Source organism: Epinephelus fuscoguttatus, linkage group LG24, assembly GCF_011397635.1.
Source record: "Epinephelus fuscoguttatus linkage group LG24, E.fuscoguttatus.final_Chr_v1".
Taxonomy (NCBI): domain Eukaryota; kingdom Metazoa; phylum Chordata; class Actinopteri; order Perciformes; family Serranidae; genus Epinephelus; species Epinephelus fuscoguttatus.
The window spans coordinates 8,551,909-8,578,374 of NC_064775.1; the positions used below are offsets into that span (position 1 = coordinate 8,551,909).

The 26,466-nt window shown below is 43.2% G+C and overlaps 2 protein-coding genes across 10 annotated transcripts in view; one reads left to right on the forward strand and one right to left on the reverse strand.

Annotated features, from left to right (window-relative positions):
* The window catches only part of LOC125884654 (peripheral plasma membrane protein CASK-like), a 59,148-nt gene that overhangs the window by 3,781 nt on the left and 28,901 nt on the right, over nucleotides 1–26,466 (forward strand). For all 9 annotated transcript variants that reach the window (XM_049569677.1, XM_049569675.1, XM_049569682.1 and 6 more), the window contains exons 2-7: nucleotides 9,045–9,157; nucleotides 16,690–16,795; nucleotides 17,809–17,886; nucleotides 18,011–18,083; nucleotides 22,759–22,861; nucleotides 25,839–26,014. In XM_049569677.1, the coding sequence (XP_049425634.1) occupies nucleotides 9,045–9,157; nucleotides 16,690–16,795; nucleotides 17,809–17,886; nucleotides 18,011–18,083; nucleotides 22,759–22,861; nucleotides 25,839–26,014 (649 nt within the window). The remainder of the gene's footprint in view (nucleotides 1–9,044; nucleotides 9,158–16,689; nucleotides 16,796–17,808; nucleotides 17,887–18,010; nucleotides 18,084–22,758; nucleotides 22,862–25,838; nucleotides 26,015–26,466) is intronic.
* Nucleotides 18,160–21,462, reverse strand: LOC125884656 (probable G-protein coupled receptor 34). The gene is made up of 3 exons (XM_049569689.1): nucleotides 21,261–21,462; nucleotides 21,062–21,172; nucleotides 18,160–20,585 (listed from the first exon to the last, which is right to left on the reverse strand). Exon 3 carries the CDS (start codon nucleotides 20,578–20,580, stop codon nucleotides 19,294–19,296), a length of 1,287 nt encoding a protein of 428 aa, XP_049425646.1. The 5' UTR covers nucleotides 20,581–20,585; nucleotides 21,062–21,172; nucleotides 21,261–21,462; the 3' UTR covers nucleotides 18,160–19,293.

The window sequence follows — 26,466 nt, forward strand, 5'->3', positions numbered from 1 at the left end:
GATACCATTAGAGTACTCCATTCGACACCCTATTCATTCAAGACACGTCATGTGATTGGAAGCATTGCATTGTGTAAAATGGCACCTGATGCGACATGCTTGCAGTATAGCCGAACTTTTGAATGTTCTGGTGGCATCTCAACACTCTGAAGTTTAAATTGATTAAATTGAAGAATGCTTGAGGTGATTGGCTGCGAGCAAAACCATACAAATGATCAAATGCAGGTATTGGGGGTTAAATTAACGGCTAATAAGTTTGTTGTAATTAGGTACCTCCTGCTATATAATGCAAGAGTTGTCATGGTGATTTGTCCCACATTACTGGATGATCTTGTTGCCGTTGTTAATTCGCGTGTCTCTTGCTCACCTCTGACCTCGGCTCCTTTCAAACTCGTACATAAACCCTATTATCCAGTCCGTCCCTCCTTCAGACTTCTATTGTTGCTTAGAGAAGTCGTCTATTATTGTCCCTGATCGGCTTGTGTCGGAGAGGAGCAGCCTGGCTGGGTGGGATTGAGAGCACTGGGGAGGCCATCACTGCTCAGTAATCATCTCCTTTGAACTCGGATTTTAAAGGGAGCCATGTTTAGGGTGATTTCAACTGAAAGACGGTCAGTAATTTAATTTGGAGAAAGCTTTTTTTGTATGAAGTATGTAGATATTTTGTCTTTGAACACATTTTCCTGTTATTGTTTTCATGATTAGTTTGTTCAAAACGTAACCTGCCTCTTCGAGTTTAGTTTGTTTTTTAGGCACCGTGTGAATGCACACAAAATGCGCTCCTTGTCCACCGAGATCGTCTCCTTTCTGTCGTCTCATTATTTTCGACAGAAAGATGTGCTTTTGCATTGCAGACACCACCGAGAGCTTACCGAGGTTTCAGGACTGAGAGCCTCAGAACAAAAAGTCAAGAATATTTGAACTTTCAGCAAGTCGGACCCCTGATTCATCAGGGCTTAGAGTTGCATGGCAACAGCACAAACTGCATATGACTGTGTAGCATGGCTATAAAGAGACACATGGACGCTCTGATTTTACAGCTCATGCATACAAATGTCCACCCATCTCCTGTGTGGTTATACTAGCCGTGTTTCAATACAGGAAGATCAAACAGGTCAGGTGTCAATTCAACTTCTGACTGGATTAACTCTGGTGAAAGATGACACGAGCTATTGACCAGGCGTGGGCAGCGCAGGCCCGACTCACTATATGCTCATTGTTTGTAGTTTACATAGTAAGTTTGTGATGCTGATGTGATGTGAACATAATGTACTAACCACAGGCCTGTTTTTGAGATTCCAGCTCTTGTTGAAGTGTTGGCAAAGCACTGAAGCAATTTAATCCATTTCTGTCTGTAATGATTCAGTTTGAATAGGATTTAGGTTGTTGAGAAGCACTATTGGAGCCACAGTGCTCTTTATTTCAGCCCTGGGGTGCTCATTAGAGCCAAGGATATTGGGATGTGCGACTCACTCGAAACCAATGGAGTGATCAGCCCTTTGGCTTATTCAGAGTTGGATAATTAAATTGCAAGGACGACATTTAAATCTTAAATTTTCATTGATTGTTTGATAGTTTTTAGTGGTTTAATGAAAGTTTCTCCTCAAATGATGAAACCCTTAGCAGACAGATCTTACACAAAATGCTGGTCTGCAGGAAGGCCCAATTGTTCGGCCACTAGCAGCATCTGCTTCCACTTGTCTTACAGGAGACCTTTTTTGTGTTTGTGTTTGTCTCAGATTTTCTATTGCTCTGAATATTTCAGACCGTTTTTTCTACTCTGGCTACAGCATGACATCATTGTGTGCTGGATTTCTTAACATGCTCCAGACATGCTACTGCAAGTGTGGACTTTCTGTAGCGCATACTGCTACATGAAGCTATAAGCTAACATCAGGGAAACATGTAACGCTGCTTGCTGATGTTGAAAATATCTCCCAAATTTCGTATTGCATTCCAGTGTTTAGAGTGTTTGTTGGTGATTTTTCACTGTAAAAATTGTCACTATTCTTCCTTACAGTTATTCTCTGGTAGCACTGATGGAGCACACCAGGCCCCCAGGAAGTGCGACGGTCTTTGAGGCCAATTTTTCATAGTGACTGTCAGTGGAGTTACAACTACCAAGTCCGTCACATAATGCCATTGGGCCCAAAAAGACTTTTTCCCATAGACTTTGACATTCAATCTATTCATTGACGCATGATTAAATGATTTTATCCCCATTCAAGTTTGCAGAGTGTGAAACCAGAAGTAGCCAACTTGGCCAGCGGGAGTTTCATGTGCGCTTGCTCTATGGGCCCAATTATGCAGACGCAGCACTGATCATCCGGGCAGTTTTATACGTTTTTGGCTTCATGCGCCACTGAGCAAATTTCATATGATTGAATTGGGTCCCCTCTCCAACATCAAGATACGGAAAATCCTGAAACTCAGACAGGCACTAAAGTGTTTCAGACAGATGGTAAATATAGGTATTCCAGCCAGGCAGTATATGGAAAATAGTGTTTTTCCCCATCACAGCACATAAAGAATAAACTAGAACATATTAGAAACAGTAAATATTTAAGTAGGATGTTTTTGGCAGTTGGCTGAGTGTGAAGTCATGTTTGGGAGAGAGTCACTGCCTCAAGCGAGGGAGTTCAACTATCTCGAGGTCTTGTTCACGAGTGAGGGTAGAATGGAGCGTGAGATGAATCGGCGGTTTGGTGCGGCTTCTGCAGTGATGCGGGCGCTGCGCAGGACCATTGTGGTGAAGAAGGAGTATTTACTGGTCCATCTACATCCCAGCCCTCACCTATGGTCATGAGCTCTGGGTAGTGACCGAAAGAATGAGATCATGGATACAGGCAGCCGAAATGAGTTTCCTCCGTGGGGTTGCTGGGCTCAGCCTTAGAGATAGGGTGTGGAGCTCGGAGTAGAGCTGCTGCTCCTTCGTGGTGAAAGGGGTCAGTTGAGGTGGTTTCGGCATCTGATCAGGATGCCTCTTCGGCGCCTTGTGTTGGAGGTGTTCCGGGCATGTCCCACTGGTTGGAGGCCTCATCTGGCCTGGTCTGATTTCATTTTGAGATGGCATCGTAAAGAGTATAACTCCACTTCCATTGTACATTTTTGGGCTGCAAATATTATTTTTACTGATGTGTTGTTGTTTTTTTCAATCAGTCATTGAATCCTGAAGTCTGTGAAATATTGTCAATTGGCCATCATAATTTCTCAGAACCCAAGGTCACAACATCTCCAAATTTCAGTTGTTGTCCAACCAACAGTCCAAAACTAAATGATATTAAACTATTAAACGGTTACCTATTTATTAGGTACACCTGTATGCAGTGAAAAGCAGGAAATACTGTCTTTTTGAAGCAATATTACGTTAAGTTTTTGTTGACATTGAGCGAGATAGGTGCTGATTCATCTCTGTAGTGATTTCTGAGGCCAGAGTTGGTGTTTGTGCTTTCCTGAAAGCGTCTCTCTCGTATTCTGCTCTCTCATTTATGTAAATGGGTCGGAAAGATTGTCGTTTAGCTAGGAAACTCAGGGTTCAAGCCCCCAGCTTGGCAGGCATCCACTGAGCTGGAGTGTCCCGAAGCAACCCACTGAATTCCTGCTGGGATCAATAAAGTATCACATTATTGAATGTGTCATCCTCCCATCTGTTTTGTAGAGGAAGATATCAAGAGAGAGTAATGTTTGGGTTATTAATAAGTAATGTTGTCATGTATTTTCAGGTTTGGCTTGAACATTGAAATATATTTAATGTAATACATGTGCCAGGTGCATTGTAGTGTAATTGTTTTCTCGCACTAGGACAGTTATTGTCTTTCTTCTGAACTTCCTGTTCATGTACAGTATGTGCTCCTTTTAGCCGCCCACACACAGCAGATCAATAGTTGTGAATGGATGGTGTAAAGTTGGAGCTTTCTTTCAGACTACAAGGCCAGACTCTGCAGGATGGTTTGAACAAACCTGGATTCTCTTCTTCTTTTTTTATGTAGAGGAAAGGATTTTCTGCCAAAGCTTGAGAACCTCCTGAGGGTATCTTTGCTCTAAATTTCAATTTGCAACCGGAATACTAATTTCCCCGCTAATATTCAAAGGGATCTCTAATTTGCATAAGGAAGCACTCTGGATTATTGTTGCTTAGACGTTCACAGGCTGCAGTTGAACAACACTGAACTTTGTTGAACTTGGGAAATTAACAGCTTTGCACTTGAGCTCAGTTTGGGCAGTAGGGCAAACAGCACTTATTTGAGAAGCCCTCAAATAGTTTGTTTTTCCCCCTCTCTCTTTTAAAGCACATGCCTTTGTGCAGATTCATGAATAGGCAATTGTCGGCTCTGTGTGTCCATCGACATCACCACTAACTCGGCTGTTTTTTAAAGCGAAGTTTGACTTTTTTTTACCCATTGAACAGCCACAGAATACCTATTTGTACGTTCGTAGTGTGTTAATTATAGTGGTGTTGCATGTTTGGAGTGCGGCTTGCTGAATCCAAAGGGTTATTTGTTGGAAAAAAGTATTTAAAATGATGGTTTGCCACAGTGTGCACAATGACACACCAGATAAGATGCAATTTACCTGCTTGGGATTAGAAACCTGGGAGCAGCACTGATAGTTTTCCTACCTGAGCAACTCAAATTATGTTTCTGTATCTCACAGCTGTGCAGACGTTCTCCCCTTAAATTTTTAGGACAGGCTAACTGAGTGAATTATGCTAGCTGCTGGCCTCAGCTAAAGAGCAAAATGCTGCTTTAAGCAAATATGGTTGCTCTCAGGAGAGCCGTACTGGTGATGTTGAGTCTGCAGCTACAGATGTGTCCTGTCCCTGTTTAGTAGGAGAAAAAAAAACAAGAGACCTGAGAGGAAATTTGGTGTATGGCCAGCGTGGATGTTAAAAATGCACCTAATATTCTGTGATTTACATAGAGCAGAGAGTGGAAATGAGCCCTGTCCAGGAGCAGTCTGTAAAGATTGCCACTTTGGGCTAATGTTTGATGACTGCCGCTGTCGGATGTGAGCCATGTGTGGGCGTTTTGTGTGAGCCCACTCAGCACAGCTGCGGTGATGTCAGTACGGCATGTGGCCCCTTGCTTCCTCACGCTCAGACACACACTCTCTCTCCCTTACACTTACTTGCTCTCTCATAATGTCTCTGTAATAGCTACTGTACATGGCTGAATGGTCATTTAATTTTTTTTTTTTTTTTTTTTTTATTCCAGATGATGAGATGAATCGCATTCTGATTTATTAAATTAAACATCGGCCCCAGCCCCCTTTCACTTGCAGCGCACAACTGTTGTAGAAACAGCCCATTCGGGAATTGATTCTACATGCAGCTCCCGTAAATTGACAGCCAAGATTACAAATGGGGTTGATGCATGAAATCTGGCAGGTTTGCCCAACCCCACCTCATTGCTTAATGGTGATAATGAGTTTTATTGACACACATTAGATCAGTGCCAAGATGGCCTTAGCCTAACTGCATCATTTGTATCCCTGTGACTGCAGCCTCTGACTTAAACCAACCCCAAAGCTTCGGTATTTGACAACAATCAACAAAATTAACTTCCCCCAAACATTCACTAGTCCTTCACTAGACTGGATTGGGAGCATCAGATGCTCCATCATGCACTCAAGAATCACCCCACACCTCTCATGCCCTCTTTCTAATGGGAAACACAGCTGCTCCAGCACATCACCCAGGAGGGCAAAGGTCAGCTGGGTTGTCAGGTCACCAGCAGGATTCCTGTGAACTCTGAGGCTGAGAGCGTAGTGTTTTACGGTGTTCTCGGCCCGGAGCTTGCACATACTGCCGGGCTTTGTTTATATGGGTTAATCAATACAGCAGATGTGAGGGACAAATGTGAGAACAAATCAGCTGCAGCCGCCACACTCACAACACACACACACACACACACACACACACACACACACACACACACTTAAAGTGAATAGCTTTTACTGTTTGTTCGACACTAACATTGTCGGACAAGTTTATTTGATAGCTCAGTCAAACCGAGTGTTAATGGTCGACACTTTGCTTTAGCAAAATGGGTGTTATTGTGTATTTATGTGTCCCCAGTAGCAGTGGTTCCGCCTCTGAGGGTTGTAGACTTGGGAGATGTAGAGACAGCTGTAACATGGCAGGGGTGTGTGTGTGTGTGTGTGTGTGTGTGTGTGTGTGTAATTCTCAGTGGGCTAGGAGACACAAAATGTGCAAATTCCGAGGCTTTCAGTGTGTGTTCTCGCCGCTTTGTTGCAGATTTAATCTCATGCTTGGTGCTTACGCATAATGACGAAGAATTATCATATACACCTGTGAGACTAATGAATTACAAGGCATTATAGTTTCTGCATGGACTTGACCTGTGTGTGTATGTGAGGAGTACCTTTTAGTGTGGCCTGGCCTGTGTGAAAATACTGATTGAAGGTTGTATACAATAAACTTTTTTGGGGTGGCCCACCCAACAACGGTTATTCTCTTGGCATTGCCCCCTGCTGGTTGTCTTGGCCTTATCCATAACAAGTACTTCAAACAACATTTCTGACACTTTGCCATATTTGTACTACAAAGAAATAAAATGATTATAATATAATAATAATCATTTTAATACTTCAAAGAACAAGTTAACTACTTACTAAGGGCAATTATCCATCTTAAAGGTGCAGTGTGTATGATATGGCCAGGATATAACTTGAAAACATTAAACAAAAGAACTAACATAATCAACAGACCGGGAAGAAGTAACAGTTTTGACATTATCAGTACGTTTACATGCACGCAGTAGTCGAGCTAAGCTCATAGCTCGGCTAATCAGTCAAGTCGGACTTCTTGTCTTGTCTGAGTTTACATGCAGAAGAAAAAATCGAATTTCTGACCAAGTACGTCTGACTCCGCCTTGATAGGCGATGCTGTGTCCTTTTTAATATAGTGACTGTGTTCGAAATCGCTCAGTATCACGGATATAGTGCGCTATATAGTGTGTTCACCATTTTGTAGTGTTGTTCGAATTCTCCATGGTTAATTTCATTCACTATATAGTGGACTATAAAATACCCACAATGCACAGCAAATGTGAGTGAACAAACGATGTACCTACATTTTACTCCCGTATACCACAATGCAATGTGGTTGTCTTTTGCCACAGGAGAAGGAGAACAACAACCGCAAAGATGGCACAAAAAGAAAAGAAACGAATCGGATGCTAGCCGGTAACGTTGGCTCACGAGCTAACAATAGCCACTTAGCTTGCACGAGCCAGGTAGCTTGTATCTCGTGCACTATTGTGGGCTATTACAGCTCACAATGCAGACACACAACCGTAGCTGACAAAACCAAATGTCCACGCCATTGACATTTCAACAATTTATTGACAAAAAGTACAACCACCATACAGTTTGATCATCCTCAAAGCGCCCGGTTTGTTCACATGATGCTTGGCGCGTCCACTTGCGTCACAGGAGTATGCGGCGCAGCTACTGATGCAATGACGTTCAGAAAATTTCAGTTAGTGTCCAAAATCTCGTTCAGTCGTTCCATGTAGTGCACTATATAGTAAACACGAAATAGGGAATAGTGAGTGAGTGAGTGAGTGGACAGTTTCGAACACAGCTAGCGTAAATTGAACTAGTTCCGGTTGACCCGAAGAGGAAGGTGATGACGAATGAAGATAGCGGAGATGGATGTTGCTGTGGCTCTGTATGTTTCGTATGCTTTAGGTGTTAATTATATTACAAGTGTGTGTTCTCCTTCTCGGTCACCATGGTGTTTGATTGTTTGTTTTTCCGGGAGTTACTGCATTGCTGCTACGTCATCTCCTTCGTCTTCCGGGTGAAAGCTCGTGAAAGAAAACGTGGTGCATGCGCAGAATGCTGTGAAATCATCAAACTCAGTACGAGTTTCAATCAAATTTTCTAGGTGTGTTAGTCGAGCTACGGATTGTCCAGTTTCAGTCGGACAAGGCCAATAATTCCATTTTCTCAAACTGCATGTACACGTACTGTATGTCAAAGACATCTATCTGTTGTGTTGCGGAGATCTATTAAAATTAGGATGCTAGCCCTGGCCCATACTGTCTTGTAATACCACTAATACCTCGAGAGGTGATAGTGAGTCATTGTAGTGTCCAGTCTGCCCTCATTCCAGAGAGAAGATGAAGATGTCACATCCAGTATTGAGATACCTGTGATCTCTCCCGACGTAAAGTGCAGCAATCTCTTTATGTCCTCAACTTCCTCTTCTGTAACTGACAATCCAACAATCTGAGGTCTAAAATCAATGACGTTAATGTGGTTAGTAATGTGGTGAGAGAGTAGAGTATTCTTTCCCTGTGATTAGTTAGTAGTTGGCTTGAAGGTGAAGTGCTGCCCCCCATTAGTTTGGAGCATGTGGCCAAGTATTTCACATTGTACCTTTTTAAAATATCATGATCCGATCCGAAATCCGATCACATAATGTGTGGTGTGTGGGTGATATGAGCCAAAGCATGTTTATAGTTTGTTTTATGGGATTTAACCACATTAATTATGCATGGGGTTTTAATATAGTAAAACCTGTGTGTTTGTTCAGGGGATTGTCCCATTGAAATCAATATGTCGATGCAAGCTTTCCTGTGCTGCAGAGCTGATTTTCTTATTAAAAAGAACAACAGAAAAATGCAGCCATACAAAATCTGCCACCCCTTTTGTCCAGAAATAAACCCTGCTGGGTAGGTCTCCGTGCTCAGGTCTCTATAATAAAGCTTTTATTTTAGCTTTTACAGCTGTGCTGCACACCACTGCTCTATAATTCCCACTGGCACGAGCACGGCCATGATGCCTAGCTAACCGCTCACTGTAAATCCAGAATATTTTTTCAGAGATGTGTGCCCATTGCACCAGGCTGCTGTGTGTGTGGTTGTGAGCATGTGATTATGTGTACATGTGTTTCTGCTAAGTGCTAATTTATCCAGTGTTTGAATGTGAGAAATTACATCAGAACATAGGTTGATGTCTGTGTGATTTGTATGTACCTGTCACTCACTCAGCATGTGTGTGTGTTTGTGTTGCAGGGGTCCCTTCAGCGTGGTGAGGCGCTGCATCAACAGGGACACGGGCCAGCAGTTTGCTGTAAAGATCGTGGATGTGGCCAGCTTCACCTCCAGCCCTGGCCTCAGCACAGAGGGTGAGGAACACCGCAGCCTTGAGCTGTGGCTGCAGTGACATCTTTTGTTGTCATGCACTCGGAGCAGCAGATGGGTGGGGCTACAATCAGGTCGAGAGAGGATAGTTGTCAATCACAGAGAGACTTAATCTTTCTTTGAGAACTCCAGCTAACTTATGAATTGCTTTCTGTGCTCCAATGCAACCCCCCACCTGCTTTATTCTCCTCGTGGGTTACAACAAATGTTGGTAATTATCTGCAAGTACTGTTTGGATCAGATATCAAACACCAGGGCACAAACAGACTTTATAAACACAAATAAATGAGGCATAATGTCACACATGCTGCACCCAGATGAATAATGTATTGCATATTTTGTGTGCCTGTGTGTGTATGTGTTGGTTAGGTTGTGATGGTGAGTATGTGTGAGATATTGAAGCCTGCCATGTCTCGCCATGTGGTTTGATGCTTTGTCATAGTGTGTCTAAAAGAGAGAGAGGGAGAGAGAGAGAGAGAGAGAGATGGAGACAAAGATCATAGGTGTGTGTGTGTGTGTGTGTGTGTGTGTGTGTGTGTGTGTGTGTGTGTGTGGATTGGTGCTAATGTTGGCGCTCACCATGTGCCATCTGTGATACCCCAGTCAGAGATTAGCCTGGTAGCCAGTAACAGCAAGACAAGGAAATGACCCAGAGGAGGAGAAACGCTGGAAGTGGAGATTTACACCAGTGTCTGCTTCCTAGATAATTTGGACAGTCGTGTGTTTTTCATTATCCTGAGACTATCTGAAAATTATAAATCATCTACTGGATGATTTTACAAGAGTATTTGTTACCTTGGAAAACAGGGAATCGCGCTGTCGGTCTCCCCGTGTCACTTCTAGCACGCTTCACCCTGTGGTCAGCTGCACCAAACATGACAAACAATCTAGCTTGCCCACAGTATTCGTGATGACAAGAATGTCCAGAAGGATGTGGAGGTTTTCAAATAGATAATAGCTAGTACTTCTGATTGTTAGGGACGCATTCCTGACATGGGAATTGATTCAAAGAATGACAACAATACGCTTTGTATGTTTGTCAGACTGTGAGAAACTCATGTCACTTCTCAGATGTCAGGATTTGATGTTCTCCTCTGCTTCATATTGATGTAAAAATGTGTTTTTGGGCTCTTAATTGGAATTTAAAGGCGTAAAGGACAATTTGCACTCATGATTTATGCTATTTCACTTACAACAATTCATTGATTCATTAAAAAAAATGTATGAATACATATCAATTCTAAATGTTGGTAATGGTTTCAATATTTGTTTTCTGCAGTATCAGTACGCCTGGACCAGCTGGGCTGTCTGGCTCTCTCTTATTGTTTATGTTTACTAGTCTTTCTGCTGTTGTCTGTCACTAGCTAAGAAAAGAAAAATCATTGTCATATATTAGCCTTGTTATATTTATATTCTACATTTTTTTAAAGGTATACTATGCAGGATTGCCAGTTTCTGTTTATTAGCGCGCTCACCAGTGAAAGTGAAAGTACAAGAGAACTACAGATTCACTCTTGTTTGGCGTTTCGCCTTGTTATAGTTAGTTTTTTTCGGCGATTTGTCTCTTGGATGCCTGCTGCTCATAGTCTGGCACCTGGTTGCTACCTTGCACTCAATGCACTTTTTACACAACTGTCACATTCACACATTCATACACTGGTGGCCATGGCTACCATACAAGGTGCCACCTGCTCCTCAGTTTTTAACACACTCACACACCCATGGAAGCATCATTGGTAGCAATTTGGGGTTCAGTATCTTGCTCAAGGATACTTCGACATGCAGACTGGAGGAGCCGGAGATCCGACCGCTGATCTTCTAATTGGTGGACGATAAAGGCACCTCACCTGAGCTCTGTGGGGGTACACTCCCATAAATGTCCTTAACACCGAAAATAACAAGAAAATGAGAGTCTCTGCAGAAAAACACACAATCACACACCTCTTGTGAGTCATAAGTGATGATTGAGAGGGATTATTTCTGCTCTGCTCCGACAGAGACTACATGATATTGGTTTTGTAATTCCTGTAAATGGTTTCAGGACTCTCTTTCTCACAGGAAGCAGTGTGTGAGTTTGGGAAATGACTGTTCTACATTTTTACCCCTGTGAAAGGGGGTACCACAAGGTTCAATATGGGGTCCTCTCCTCTTCATTGTAATGCCCATCTGTACGCAGATGATACAGTTCTGTATTGTTTGTCTAACACTGCACACTCAGCCAAAATCCTACAAGCTTATGACAACTTGCAAAATGCACTCTGTAATACCAAATACATGCTGTTCTCCAGAGCCAGAGATATTGTTGATACTGCTGATAGTGGTTTACATATTGCCACTCTAAATGGTCACAGTATTGAGAGGGCATCCCAGTATAAATATCTTGGTATGTGGTTGGATCAAAAAGTCACATTTAAATTTCACATAGACACACTTGTCATGAAGTTAAAACAAAAATTGGATATTTGGACAGAAACATAGTAAGTTTTCCTGGGTTCAGTCGGAAGCGGATAATCGAGGCCATCTTCATGCCTGTCCTGGGTTATGGTGACATCATCTACAGACACGCCTCTGCCTCCAGTCGGTAGTTAAATGGGTAGTTTAACGTGTTTAAAACCAAAAGCATTGTATTTAGGACAAGTCATCAATTCAGGACAGACCCTAAATTAAAGTTATATGTAAAAGAAGTTGCAGTTGAACAAGTTCTTGAGACCAAACTTTTAGGTGTAACATTAGATAATAAATTATTTTGGTCAATGCATATTGATAAATTGATTAATAAGATGGGGAAAGGTCTTTCAGTTATATCACAGGACAGATCATCAAGGCATTAGTTTTATCTCATGTGGACTACTGCTCCGTGGTATGGTCCAGTACTTCCAAGACCCAAATTAAAAAAATTGCAAATTGCTCAGAATAAAGCAGCACACTGTATACTCAGATGTTCATACAGAACGAATGCAAATACAATGCATAACTGTTTATCATGGCTCAAGGTAGAAGACAGATTTACTACTTCTTTGCTCAGAAATATTTTAATAACCAAATTGCCAAGAGAGATGTACATAGCTACCATACTAGGCATGCTACTGGAGGTAGATTTATACTACCCAAAGTTAAAACTAGTATGAAGAACACTGTAATGTACAGAGCTATGGTGACATGGAACTCTCTGCCTGAGCATATCATTCAGGAAAACTGTAAAGATCGCTTTAAAATACCTGAGATTTCTGAAGTGCTTGGAGGCTTTTCTGTAAGCCCACTTTGATTGCATTGTGCAATAATAAGTATGAGTCATTTGTACTTTATACTTCTGCATGAGTATTTTGTTTTTGATTTTTCAATGATTAGAGCCAAGTCCTGTCTTGTGTTGTATCGTGTTTTGTTGTTGTTGTGGTTGGTGCTTTGGTGGTGGTGGTGGCGGGATGTCTTTAGTGATAATGTACTGTCATGTATAAAGTATTGTGTTTGGTGTGGACCCCAGGAAGAATAGCTGTAGCTGGCTGCAGCTAATGGGGACCCTAATAAATGAAATTGCATCCTATGTGAAAAGGTCGGGTGGACGTCTTTAACATTTTACAGACATTGAATTCTAATGGAAACATACGGTCATACATCTCCTCATTAAACTGGTGCAATTGTCATTATTCCACTCGTTAAAATGATTGGCCGACACTCAAAGTCCCTCGTGCAAATACTGAGCTTGGGAATGAATGTATGTGGTGTCTACGTGTGTTTATGTGTATATGTATATGCATATGCATGTGTGTATGTATTTGCTCTTGCTTTGTTTTGTCATCCTGTTTATTCTGTTCTAAGTGTACTCTCGACATCATTGTAAATGAGGGCGGTCCCTCAATGATTTCTCGAGATTGAATAAAGGTTGAGTGAAACTTTGTTTTGTTTGGTTTTTTAGAAAAATCCTGCAATTTTTCCTCATGGGATTAAATATATTGATATTTTTCAAGGCATTGCATTAAAGTTAGAGATTGCAGTATCATGTCAATTCAACATTTATAACAGTTGTAACACAAAGACAAGTCATTATAATTTGCAGCCCACTCACACATAAGAAAACAATATAAGACTATAAGGTGTGTTTATTTCCTCACACTGAAAGTTTCACTTAAAGTTAGAAGAGAGTACCTTTTTGACACCCACATTCCTGACATTTAAAAAAAGTCGCAAGAGAAGAAAAAAGCACAGGGACACTCAGAGTAGCAGGGCAGAGAGCTGGAGCGCGGCCAGGTTCGGAGAGTGGTTTCCTGGGACCACATACCTTAGCTTATTAAGAAAGAATCTGTGTCAGCATAAATGTGACTGAAATGGAAAAGAGACAGAACCGCTACAAGCTGAGCAGCAAACATTCATGGTAATGTGTGAATATATCTGTGTGTGTGTGTGTGTGTGTGTGTGTGTGTGTGCGCACGTGAGGGAGTTGGACGAACAAATGATTAATGGTGTAATTAAGAGTTTGTGAGTATTGAACAAAAGCAGAATGAGTCAGTGTCTGGATTTGTAGAATTTAATAAAGACGAATACAGAGAGTGAACTAGTGAACACTCTCCTTCAACCGCAGAGCTTCATGGGTACTGAAAAATACAATAGTGCAATTTGCAGCGTTATTAGTTGGATGTGTATTGTGCATTTAGGTAATGAACATTTTGGGAATGTAATTTATCAGCAGGCCGGACAAACTAACACCACACTAGAGCATGACAAAGCATTTTGTGAGGTGTGCGTCAGGTGAAAATGGAAAGACCTTTCCCTGAAAACTATCACACGAGAAAGTGAGTGAAATAATTTAACACTGCATCACAAATCGGAGTCTAGCCCGGACCTTGCATGTAAGAATTGATTTGGAATAGGCCCAGTGAATGGCATTGCTTTCATTCAGACCGTTCCAGGCCTCTCTGGCTCCCTTGCTCTGTCTGAGTGGTTTCCTCGTTGCGGTGCGGACACTGGGCAGCATTGTTACACTCGAGAATAGATACTCGATGAGACGGGCCAAGGACGAGTGCAGAGAGGAGAGAAATAATGAAAGCAAAGGAACAGTAGAATGGGGGCTCTGTAGTGGGGACACAGCGTCATTTCTCTGTGTTGCATAATGATACTGGTCTGTCACGACACAATGAGCACACACACACGTACACACACAAAGATCAGTAGACTTGCAGATGGGGAGTGGAGTGTGTAAATGAGGTTTTTATGGAGTGAGGAGCTCAAGAACAGCACATTATGTCTGTCAGCCTCCCTCAGCAGTCTGCGTTAACTCTGTTTCACCACTCGTCTCTCCAGCTGTTAGTCATTCTCTTCAATATTGTCTGTTTCCTCCTCTTTAAAGAGAGAACGCCGTCCACTCCTGTTAGCCGTGTTCTCCCCTCAGTGTTCTTTAATGAGGCAGGCAGAGGATGAGGAATGTCGTAACTGTATTTGCAGTGTCATCTGGATGTGTCAATAATGAGAGGGCATGATGCTGATGAGTGTGAGCCAGATGTGCATTTGAATTAGCAGTGGAGATGTTATTCTGGTGGCCCTGCACCTGGTGCTACCCAACATGTAAAGGCTCACCTTGTGTGCTCAGGAGCTACAACAAATGGGATCCCTCTGTGTCAATGAAATGCTCTGTAGCTCCCTCTGGTGGTGGAGTGGAGTTGTGGCAGGTCTGTTGAGGTGTGAAAGGATGAGGGTGGCCTTCTTATCTCCTTAAATCGTCACAAAAAGAGGCGCCAACCGACCTGTCTTTCTGTCTCAAATAAACATCAGGGAGTGTTCTAACCCACTTTTCACTTGAGATAAAGATAAGGCAGCTGCATAAACCACCAAAACCTAACTCTGCTGTGACTGTATTTGTCATGGGTGTGGTTACTCAGTTGGTTTGTCACTGTGACACTTTGTTTTGTGCTGTTGCATTGTCTTTATGAAAGCTTTTTGACCTGTTTTCATAGCTCTGCATGTTATGCTTGGGGGAAATAGTGCTTAATAGGGTTGGGTGCAGTTCACATTTGAACAGATGTAGGTACCTGGAGTTCAGTGCTGGCACCCAGCAGTACCTTTATGGTACTTTACTTTCTCTGTATAAAAAAAAAAAAGAGTATTTTTGAAAGAGCTGCAGGGGTGATGTTGTAGACATCATTCTTTCGTCCTCGGCCCAGGTCAACACGTGGTTCTGTTCCTCTTTTCTAATCACACATAGAGCTAATCTTGTGTTTTCTGCCTGTCTGCTTATGTATGTGTGTGTGTGTGTGTGTGTGTGTGTGTGTGTGTTGGCTCGTGTCTCCCACTCTGTTTCGACCTGGGCTTTGCAGTACGGAAAGAAATCACATATCACAATATTTTTGACCTTTGCTGTGATATTGTTGGGTTGATTTGGTGCTAGACAGCGAGAGGTAAGTTCAGAAAATGACTTTATTTTATGGTATGCAGCCTTTAAAACAAGGAAAAGACAACACTTAAGATGTTATGGTATCCAAAATCTAAGACGATATTTAGTACGATTCATATTCGGGCTGGGCGATATGACCAAAATCTCATATCCTGATATAGGTAATTCATATCCCGATAATGATACCTATCATGACATAGCAGATTTTAATCCAATGAATAAAAAGTTGTTGTGAGGAGTGCTGGTAGCGAGAAAGCTGGTGAATCAGATCAATAAAACGTCCAAATGACAAAAAATATTACGGTAAAAAGTGTAATTTGCGTCACAACGATATAAACGATAGAGCAAAATATGAATCGATAGACATTTTTCTTTTGTCACACGACATATATCGTCATATCGCACAGCCCTAATTCATATCACGACATAAATAAAATATCGTTATGTTGCCCAGCCCTAGTTTAGACTCAGAACTCAGTCACAGAGAGTGGTGATGCTAGGCTAGTCCTAAAATGAAAAATGAAAAGACAGTAGACGGCTTGCTGGGAAGAGGCCTCCTTGCTTCGAAGTGCCTCCTGTCTGAGCCCGGCATTGTCACCCAGAAACACTACCTTGGAAAATACTGATGTTCAGACGTGAATCAGTACTCCGTAGTACCGAAAACTCTGTACCTAAAAGTACAGAGTTTTCGGTACCCGACCCTGCACGTTTAGTCACATATAAAAAAGGAAGTGGTTGGAAAGTGATGCATACACCCACAGGACGACATTCAACACTGAAACTGTTGATGCTACAAACTACATAAAACCCTTGAGTGACTCAACAATAAAAGCTCTGAGAAATTAAAAGCATACATCAATTTTGCTGGTGTGATGTGCAGTGGAGAAGTCATGATTTAAAGTACATCAGTGTGTTGCTTCAGCCAAGCAGCACCTGATAATCCAGAGCTGAGCACAGTTCAGGCGACGCCAGTGAAGCTGTGAATGGGAATTAGTTTTCTGACTGTCACGTATGCTGCGTTTGAGGCTTTGTATAAAAGCTGACTTATTAGAAAGGCAGATACAGGTACACACAACCTGTGCTTGTGCTGTAATTACTTTGGAGTGATGTGAATGTCTGATTTCTCTTTTCCAGATCTGAAGCGAGAGGCCAGTATCTGCCACATGCTGAAACACCCCCACATTGTGGAGCTGCTGGAGACCTACAGCTCTGATGGCATGCTCTACATGGTCTTTGAATTGTAAGTCTGTGCTGCTCACTCTCTCTTGACCACATAATGCAGTATGTAACCAGACGTGCACTTCAAACCATCCTCACTTTTGATATTTCGTCTTTTATTTCTTGTTAACCAGAGCAGGAAACACCACCACAGCTGCTGATCAGTCCAACCTACCAGACACTGTGTCTGTAGAGCTGCTGAATATCACTTTTTTTGGTTCATGAGAGGAAACAATGTATAGATGGCATGCAATGATCTTGCATATGCAGACCAATCTATCAGCCACAGACTAAATTTACCAGCAGTTGGCAGATGGTTGCGCTTGGTTTTTTCACACTTCATCGCCAACACGTCCAGCCCCCTCACTTCAGTGGTTTCAGACGTATTAGAGGCCTCAGCGGAAACAAAATATGTGTGATAAGCAAGATGTTAAAGCTCATGTAGTAGACATAGATGTCATTTAGGTTTACTGAAGAGCTATGCCTGGGCAAAATATGAAGCATAAATGGTATGATTGCATATGTTTTGCTGGAGAGGAATAAATAAAGAGGTTATGTTACTATACATTTTCAAAGTACTGTACTACACTGTTAGTGTGGGCGTAGATTGAAACAAAGGTCATACTGATCCTGACTGATATTGTGCGCTTGCAGCCCTGCGTCAGCGTTACATACATATAAATCCACAGGAGACGTTGCAGAAGCAGGAGACAGCACTCTGCTCGTCCCTCCCAGCCTTTGTTATAGATATAATTTTCTTAATCAACTCGCCTGGTTACTGTGTCTCGTCAGCGTGGGTTTTATGCTGCGAATCTGTGTCCCGTATCCTACTGAAAGCTTCCCCCGGGGATTGTTACTGGCTGAAAAGTGCTATCATGAAAATATAGTGCCTCTGTGTTTATGCCAGTGACAGCAGGTCGTAAAATGGCTCCCTGACGGATGTCGATTTATGCACTCTGTTTTAAACACTATTCTGAGAGATACTAGTTCGACTATAATCGCTGGAATCCTAATTTGACTTCTCACTCTTCTCAGCATGGATGGAGCAGACCTGTGTTTCGAAATCGTGAAGAGAGCCGACGCTGGGTTTGTGTACAGCGAAGCGGTGGCCAGGTAGGACGCACAGTCTGGGAACTGTGCGGAGAGCATTTTAAATATTAATAAAGCCTGAAATAAACAATTTGCGGCTGGCCTAAATGATCTCCCCCTTGTCTGCTTCTGCTTTCTGCGCATCCAGCCACTACATGAGGCAGATTTTGGAGGCGCTTCGGTACTGCCACGACAACAATGTGATCCATCGGGATGTAAAGGTGAGATCTAATGTATCTTGGCGTCTCTGCACCATCATCACAGCCAGGAAACAGCTGTAAAGTGGAAGAGCGGCACTTTCCACTGTAACACAGGCAGCCAGGTTTGCATGTTTCCCTGATGTTAGCGAAAAAACTGTTTGAAACATGGTCTTCAGAACGGTAGGAAACCCGAGGTTCCTGCTGTCAGGGATTACTGCTGCTCACATTTGCGTCATTATCTGAAACTTTGGCCTCATTTAATGTGAACATTCTTCATCGAGACACTGAATATTGTGACACAAATTATCAACGCACCATAGTTCCTCTTTAACCCTTTTTATACCACACACTCTGATGTGACTGTTTCCTCACAAAATCTGTGTGGTGATAAAGGTCAAAGGCTTTACAGTTTACTAGAAAACACCCCCGTCAGCATCTGCTTTTTTACATTAACCTCTAGGTATGATGTGGCTTTGTCAGTCTAACTATAGAAGCTGTTAGTTTGCACACCATCCTGCTGGGTCGAGTTTGGTCCTTTAAAAGCTCTTATAGTCAGATTAGCATCAGGATTAGCCAGTAGACGAACACTTCTAGAGCAGATGGAGCAGTCCTGAACCTGGCCCTTGATCTTCCTACTATCACTACCATTTGACAGCACAGTCCACAGACGGATCAACACTCGTTGTGTTCAGTGTAAACCGATAGCTGTGGGTCAAACCAGGTGGTGTTTAAACAGTCTGAGCTATGCCTCTGTCTGAGTGTCAGGAAGGAAACATAAGTCTGTCTTTGCATCTCTTTCTTTCCAAATCAACTTCATTTAATTTATTTTTTTCAAAATGTCATCAGATGCATTCAATCTATTATCACCGAAATACACTTCTCTCTCTCTCTCTGACGGGAAACACACATGACATGTATTATAAGAAAAGCTGCTGTCACAGTCATCACTGAAGTGTGTCTCCTCAGACGTTACTGTATTGTCAGTCTGTCACTCAGGCGTTAAACTGCAATTTAAACAATGATTCTCTCACAGCACAGGTGTTTGTAAGCCAGCACAGGGAGAATATCTTAGGAGTAAAAAACATATATTTATTTTTCTTTGAACAAAAGAAGTAAGAACGTGTAGAAATGCTCAGTTTTGTACAGAATAAGCTCAGCAGTCCGGCCTGTGTTAGAAATGTCAGAAATTTATTTCTCGGGTGTTCAGGCTTTGTTGCAGTCAGATTTGTCATCACTGTTGGCCAGTAGTTGGAAGCGTAGTCAGTCCTGTGCGGCGGAGGGTGGAGTTGATGATGCAGATACTCGTTCTAGGGGTGACTGAGGGGGTGTTCAGTTCAGTGTTCGGGAAAGCCATAGGCACAGATGGCCGTCTGAACTCGGTGGTCGAGCTGTTAGATGTCGCGTCGTTTAGGAAGAGAAAACGGTGGCCAAGTCGGTGTCCAAGTGCTTGGAGGGCGGTTTTGCGAACAGAGCCAGATAACAGAAAGTACATGACAGGATCCAGGCAGCTATTGAAGGCGGAGAACAGAAGCATCACCTCGTTGGTGCGGTCCACCAGTTGCAAGTAGCCACAAGATGCCATTTCGCTGAGCTGGGAGAGGATGTAGACGGGGCGGAAGGCGTGGTAGGGTGCGAAACAGATGGTGAACAGAAAGAGGACGAAGAAGGACTTCTTGGCAGTTCTCTGGTATCTCTGTGCATTGGGAAGGTCCGGTTTGTCCCGTGACACCCGCAGCAGCTGGGACGCAATCTTGGCATAGGAGACAACAAGCATGACGAAGACGAGCCAGAACAACAACACAAGCACGGCGTTGAAGTAGGCTTTCCCTTTGGCTTTGCTGCTGCGCTGCTTGTATTGGAAGCACTTGCCGTTGAACTCTTTGTCCTCTGCGGTGGCGATCATGGGCACCAACGCCATCAGCGACAGACCCCACAGAGCCCCGCATGCCACCCAGCTCCACGGCCGGCTGCGTCCCCACAGAATCATCGTCATGCCTCTCCGTGCCTTGCCTTTCCCCTTCAACCGCAGGTATCTGTCCAGGCTGATGAGCCCCAGCAAAGTAATACTGATGTACATGTTCATGTAAAACAGATTCCCCACAACTTTGCATGCCACAGATCCCAGTTCCCACTTGTTTCCGTTAACATGGTAGAACACTCTGAAGGGCAGGCACGCCAGCAGGACCAGATCAGCCACGGCACAGTTGATGAGGAACACCCGTACAGAGTTGCGGCTTGAATGCAGGAAGAGGAAGACCCACAGGGCGAAGAGGTTCCCCACGAGCCCAAAGAGGAAGAACAGGGAGTAAAGGACTGCCAGGGGCAGACGGAGGGCGGTGTCATCAAACGAACATCCAGTCTGGTTTAGGGAAGTGTTGGAGGAAGGGGACAAGGAAGGGGGGAGAGAGGTGGCAGAGAAGAAGGATGACATAGAAGTCGATATAGGAAGAGAGGAGTTAGACGATGCAGAGGCTGAAGGAGTAAAGGGGAAGGAAGAGGCCGAGGAGAAGAGGGTCATTGTGGCTGAGGAGAAAGAAGAGACAAAAAAAATATCAGTTCATTGTGTGTCACAGAACAAATACAGAAATTTTAAACAGCTCGAGGTGAAAGGCAAGAAAAGGTTGCGTGCCCACACTGTGAAACTGCAGTTACGTATTTTATGAGTAATGCACAGACAGGTGAGTAATGTGTGGGTTGTAGTTTTAAAGGTCACACATGTAATACTCAGTGTGAAATGTAAATTATAGTAATTAATGTAATGCCATGAAAAAGGTACAACACCCTACAAAAGAGGAGCTCCACACGTAGGGTTTTGAATATTCTGGAAAACATACAACAGTTCGGTTTTCTGTGGGAGTCATGACTAATTTAAGTTTCATGCCCATTTAACCCATAAATTCCAGTCCAAGTTGAGGAGTTGCTGCACATGTATGAACACTCATGCTAAGTCACTGTCTGACGGCCACACACAGATGTTGGGATTAAAGCAGAACACTCACCGTCAGTATTCCTTGCGTAGCGATTTCAGCACAGCTGCAGTTTAGATGTGTGGGAAAGTGCACGGATGTGCCGGAGTCGAGCAATCCAGTGTGTTTCTGTCCTCCATCAAACTGTAACCAGTTTAAAAAGTTACATATATGATAAGATATTATGCAATGCCAGTTCTTGTCCTTAACACTTTTCTTTTGCTATCTTCACCTTTTTCTTCAGTCTCTGAATGAGTCATAAATCCTGCACACACTTTTTTTTTTCCACATCCTTTTGATAGTCTGCTCCTCCCCGTCCTCCTCTCAGCTCTCTGTTCTCAGTTCGCCTTCAATCCTGGTCGTTGTCCTCTCCTTTATTAAAATGCCTCTTCACTCTCTCCCCCCTCTTGCTCTCACAGATCTGACTGTTTAGTCTGCCGGTCCTCTTGTCTCTGCCTCTTGTTCTCACTCCCCCTCCCTCTCACTGTGTGTTTTGCACCGCCTCAGTCAACATCCTCCACGCCCCTCAAGCCCCCATTACAAGAAATACAGAATATATAAGACAGGAAGTGAGTCCACCGCACTCTCACCCTGTATCTGAAGTAAAGGTTACTCAAATTAGCAAGAATACAACTTTTAAACAGAACTAGTTTTTCTGAAGAAGGTGTGGTGTTTGTTATATTGCATGCACAGATCAGAGACATTAATCTTGTCTTGAGTGCATGTAGTATATCGTATTGATTGCAGTCCCAAAAGCTTGTTCTCCAGCACGCCTTGTGGTCAGTTTGTGTTTGAAAATGAATCTCTGAGGTTTTGCATGCAAAAAGCTGCACCTCCTTTTATCACCAGCTCGGTGTGACTTCTGTGCAACAGTGGAGGAGGCTTTGTTTCAAAGAATCTGATATTAAATTAACTTTAATAATAAGTAAGCGTGCTGGAGAATGATGCTCACAGTTTCCCCACATAGGAGCGAACACGACCCTGTAAAATAGATTTACTTACTGCGGAGCAGAGCAAGTATTTTATTTTATTACCTGCCTCCTCCTTCAACATGAATCCCATGCAAATAGGGCTCCAGTGTGTTAATCGCAGGTACGTATAAGTAGGATCAGGATCTACGACATTATCTGCTGCTTCTCTCACAACATTTCTCTCATTTTCATCTTCTTCTGTCAGTCGTTGGCCTGTAGTTTGACTTCTCATGTTAAGGATATTACCTGTATTTATTCCCAACAGTTCCCTTCTCCTGTATGTCATAAAGAGTTGATATCAAGTCTGAATAAACTTTACGTAGGCCTAATTCCTCATCACCTTACTCTGCAGCTCTCTGAGACATTGTAATTTCATGCATCTCACTTTATGCTGATGATCCCTTGCTTACTAAATGCTGGAGCAAGACCTGTTTCCTGTCTGTATTGGCGTTATAATGAAGTTGTGGTTTTAGTTGCGCATGCTGTTTTGTCAATGTGAAACTGAGGTTCTCTAACCAGCAATTCATCATATGGGATGCTGCACTTTTGCACAGAAAGAGCAAAAGCAATGCTTTGCACATTTACTGTACACTGCAAAGATTGTGTTCTCCTCATCAGTAAAAAGAAAAAGTCATCATCGCATTTGTTGATGAGTTCCTTATTTAACCTGTTGAAATATATGAGTCATAAATCTACTGTTTAACTCTTTGTCCTAATTTTTATTTATCTCTGCTGGACCTCTCTTCTGTCTATCCATAGCCTCACTGTGTGCTGTTGGCCTCAAAGGAAAACTCTGCTCCGGTCAAGCTGGGAGGTTTTGGAGTGGCCATACAGCTGGGAGAGTCTGGTTTAGTAGCTGGAGGTACAGTCAGACAGTTTGTCCCTACTACACACACAATGATTAAACAATCAGGCAAAGAATGGAAAATAAATTCTAAGTTTTGATCATTATGTTTATTTAAGGTGCTTATTTAAATCTCCACATCATTGCAAAATGTTTTTTTCTGTTGATCAAACTAAGTAAGAAGTGTTCAGAGAAAACATATGACTGTGGTAACAAGATGAGCAACGGACAAGCAATATTTTAGACATGGCTACCAGGGTTTTCCCTGGGTTTTTTCGAGACCAAGGTGGCAAAGGCCTGTGGCGGGGGGCATCTTGACAGCTGTACTTTTAGGTACGGTCCCCCCCTCTATCAAATACGAAAGGAGGCCCCCACATGCTTGAGCTTTGCACTGCTGACTTGTATAATCAGAACAGACATGTCTGTGATTTTCAGCCTTCTATGATTATATTTACCCTTTACAACAGGCACATCTTGACAGCTGAGAATATTCCTATTGTCCCCCCTCTATTAAATATGAAGGGAGGCTGAAAATCACAGGACATGTCTGTTCTGATTATACAAGTCAGCGGTCCTGAAATGTGTGTTTCTCTTCTATAATACACATTCTACATCTCGGAGGTGACGTCCTTCCACATACAGGCTTCCTCCGCCTTTCAAATGGGGCAGAGCTCCGTGGGAAACAGTAGGAGAGACCAAGGGGGAACCGAGATCTGACACAACACCGGAGGGAGAAGCAGGTCCGTGGAGTTGTGCGCCGGACGAAAAAACAAGCGCGTCGCACTGAATGTGCGCCGCTATGGCGTCACTTCGGGTTGTGAGCGCACATGACGCGCGTCTACGTTGAAAGTAATGGGTTTGTGCGCGCAAAAGACGCTACATCTGAACGCCCCCCAGGCGGCCCACCTTTGTCTTAAGCCCTTTTTAGATAGGAGTTGTGCAAATTTGCAGGAAAGCCCAATCAGTCTTCTTTCAGCATTGGCAGTAGAAAAACAAAATCGGGGAGTGCAGCAAAATGCCGCCTACCTACTTTTGTTTACACAGAATGTGCCTTTTTCGGGGCAATGGGGGGCGTGAGCAAGTAACAAAACGTGTAGCTCAGCATGTGACGTAAACAGTGACGTGGGAGGGAAGCCACTGCTGGTCAGTCCTTCTGTGATTCTCTTATAAGTCGGCCCGTGCTTCACCGTCCCCGTCATCTGACAGTTAATGGCCTCTTTGTTTGCGAGGGCAAGGAGGGCGCGCAATTCCTTGTCTCCCCAGTTGCTCATCTTTACAGTGTCTGTCAGGTTTGTGTTTCCCTCTTGCTACTAGCTGCTCATTCCTGCTTTCAGCTGTTTCCTGTTTATCCAACGCCAGTGGCTCACACGTGCGGCGTCATCAACAGCTCCTCCCACAAGTCATCAACAGCCCCTCCTGTTGTGGAAGGCCGCCTCGGTCTGTTTAAACTAAAAGGGTTCTTCCAATATGTCTACCCTACGAGGTGGAAAATTGGGCACCTCGGATCAACTCGCCAATCCGGCTCTGTGTGTGTGAATGCTCGTAGCTAGCCGGCAAAACGGCCCAACATTCGCGGAAAATCTGGCAGTGTAAAAGGGGCTATAGATAGGCAGGGAAAACCCTGACTACTGTCATTTGTGTGGGTTTCCTTCAGCAGCTCTAGATTGTCCCCAGTTCATAGACATGCAGATTAGGTGAACTGGAAAATGTAAAGCTTCCGTAGGGGTGGATGGGGTTGTATGTTGGCCCTGGGTTGAAACCTGTCTCTCCCACTGAATGGGGGGTAGACTTCAGGTCTCTGCAGCCCTAAGACAGAAAATAAGGTTTCGACAGATCGTAATAAATGATTAAATTAGTTGAGCTCCAAACTAAGTGAGAACAAACAACCTTTATTCCACAAACGTTGGGATGCTTGGTGTGTTAAACGTACACAAAAACAAGATGCAATGATTCCAGTGCAGCTATTTACATGGAATTTAGACAAGACATTAGTATTAACCCAATAAAACCACACAGATAAAGATTGTTTAACATTTCAATCCATAGAAATTATGTCCAGTGTAGTGGAATGACAGGAAAAAAGTATTGAATACACGAACTGAATCTTATTAGTATTTGGAGAAACTAATATCTCAGTGTCTTTAAATCTTGAAATGTTTGTGGGCCCAGTAGTGGATCTTGACAAAGAATTTCACTTTAAGAACTTTTATTTACAACAAAAGAATAGAGTTTGCGTTTGAACATTAAATATCTTTTCTTTGTACTGTATTCAATTAAATATAGGTTGGAACGGAAATCATTGCATTCTGTTTTTTATTCATGTTTAACACAGCGTCCCAGCTGTTTTGAAATCAGGGTTGTATACACCATTTAAGCCATTTTAACTTGAATATCTGAGGACTGTGGGATGGCAGACATGAAGGCACGTTTCAGGATTTCCTGACATTTTTAGAGGCTTAACACTTATCTGATTAATACCAAAAAATCTGTTACCTGCAGCCCTACATACACCGATCAGCCAAAACCACTGACAGGTGACGTGAACAGCAAACTATCGTGGATGTCACTTGACACGCCCCAACCGCCCAGCGAACACGACAAAGAGCTCAAGGCCTTGACCTGGCCTCCAAATTCCCTCAATCCAAATCTGATCGAGCATCCTTGGGACATGCTGGTATGTCATTTCGTAACCCACAGGACTCGAAGGATCTACCGTGACTTCCTGTGTCCATACCTCGACATGTCAGAGCTATGTCCAATCCGTACAGGCCCCACCATGGATCGGCAGTACATCTGGGGTACTGGCATGTCCTGCAGATGCTCAGTCAAATTGGGATCTGGGGAATTTGGAGGCCAGGTCAATGCCTTGAGCTCTTTGTCACATTCCTTGGGTCATGACACCATTTATCTCTTCAGATTTCCACCATGCTTCCGTTTTTTATCAACTCCTCGTAGCTAATCACTCCCAAACTGTCTCTCTGTCGGCTCTCCTCAGGTCGAGTCGGCACTCCCCACTTCATGGCCCCAGAGGTCGTCAAGAGGGAGCCATACGGCAAACCGGTGGACGTGTGGGGATGTGGCGTCATCCTCTTCATCCTCCTCTCTGGCTGCCTTCCTTTCTATGGCACCAAGGAGCGTTTGTTTGAGGCGATCATTAAGGGAAAGTACAAGGTAGGAGCCGATCGACAAGACACCATCATCTGTGTGAATGTGTTTGTTACTGCGCTGGAGCGGTGACATTTAGTTGAAGATAGGCACAATAGGAAACTCGTGTTCGTGGCTTTGCTGCAGTGTGTGCCAAGGTTGTGCTCCTAGTAGTTTTTAAAATTCATTTTTCATTTGTATTTCCTCTCCTGTCGTCTTCTCCCTCTTGCCAACCAGACATAACGTGATACAGCCCTAATTAATGAACGCCTGCTCTGAGCTATTTTTACTGTTACCTCCTCATATGTATTCCTAATTTGATGTTCAGTGAGTGCATCAAATTACACACTACTTCATCTCTTCACAAAAGCCAGTGAGAGATGGTGAATAATCTGATAGGCCTGTTAAATTCTCTGTTTTCAGCTGAGAGTATGAATTTCCTGCTTGGTGCGCTAATCTTTGGCAGATGCAGTAACGGC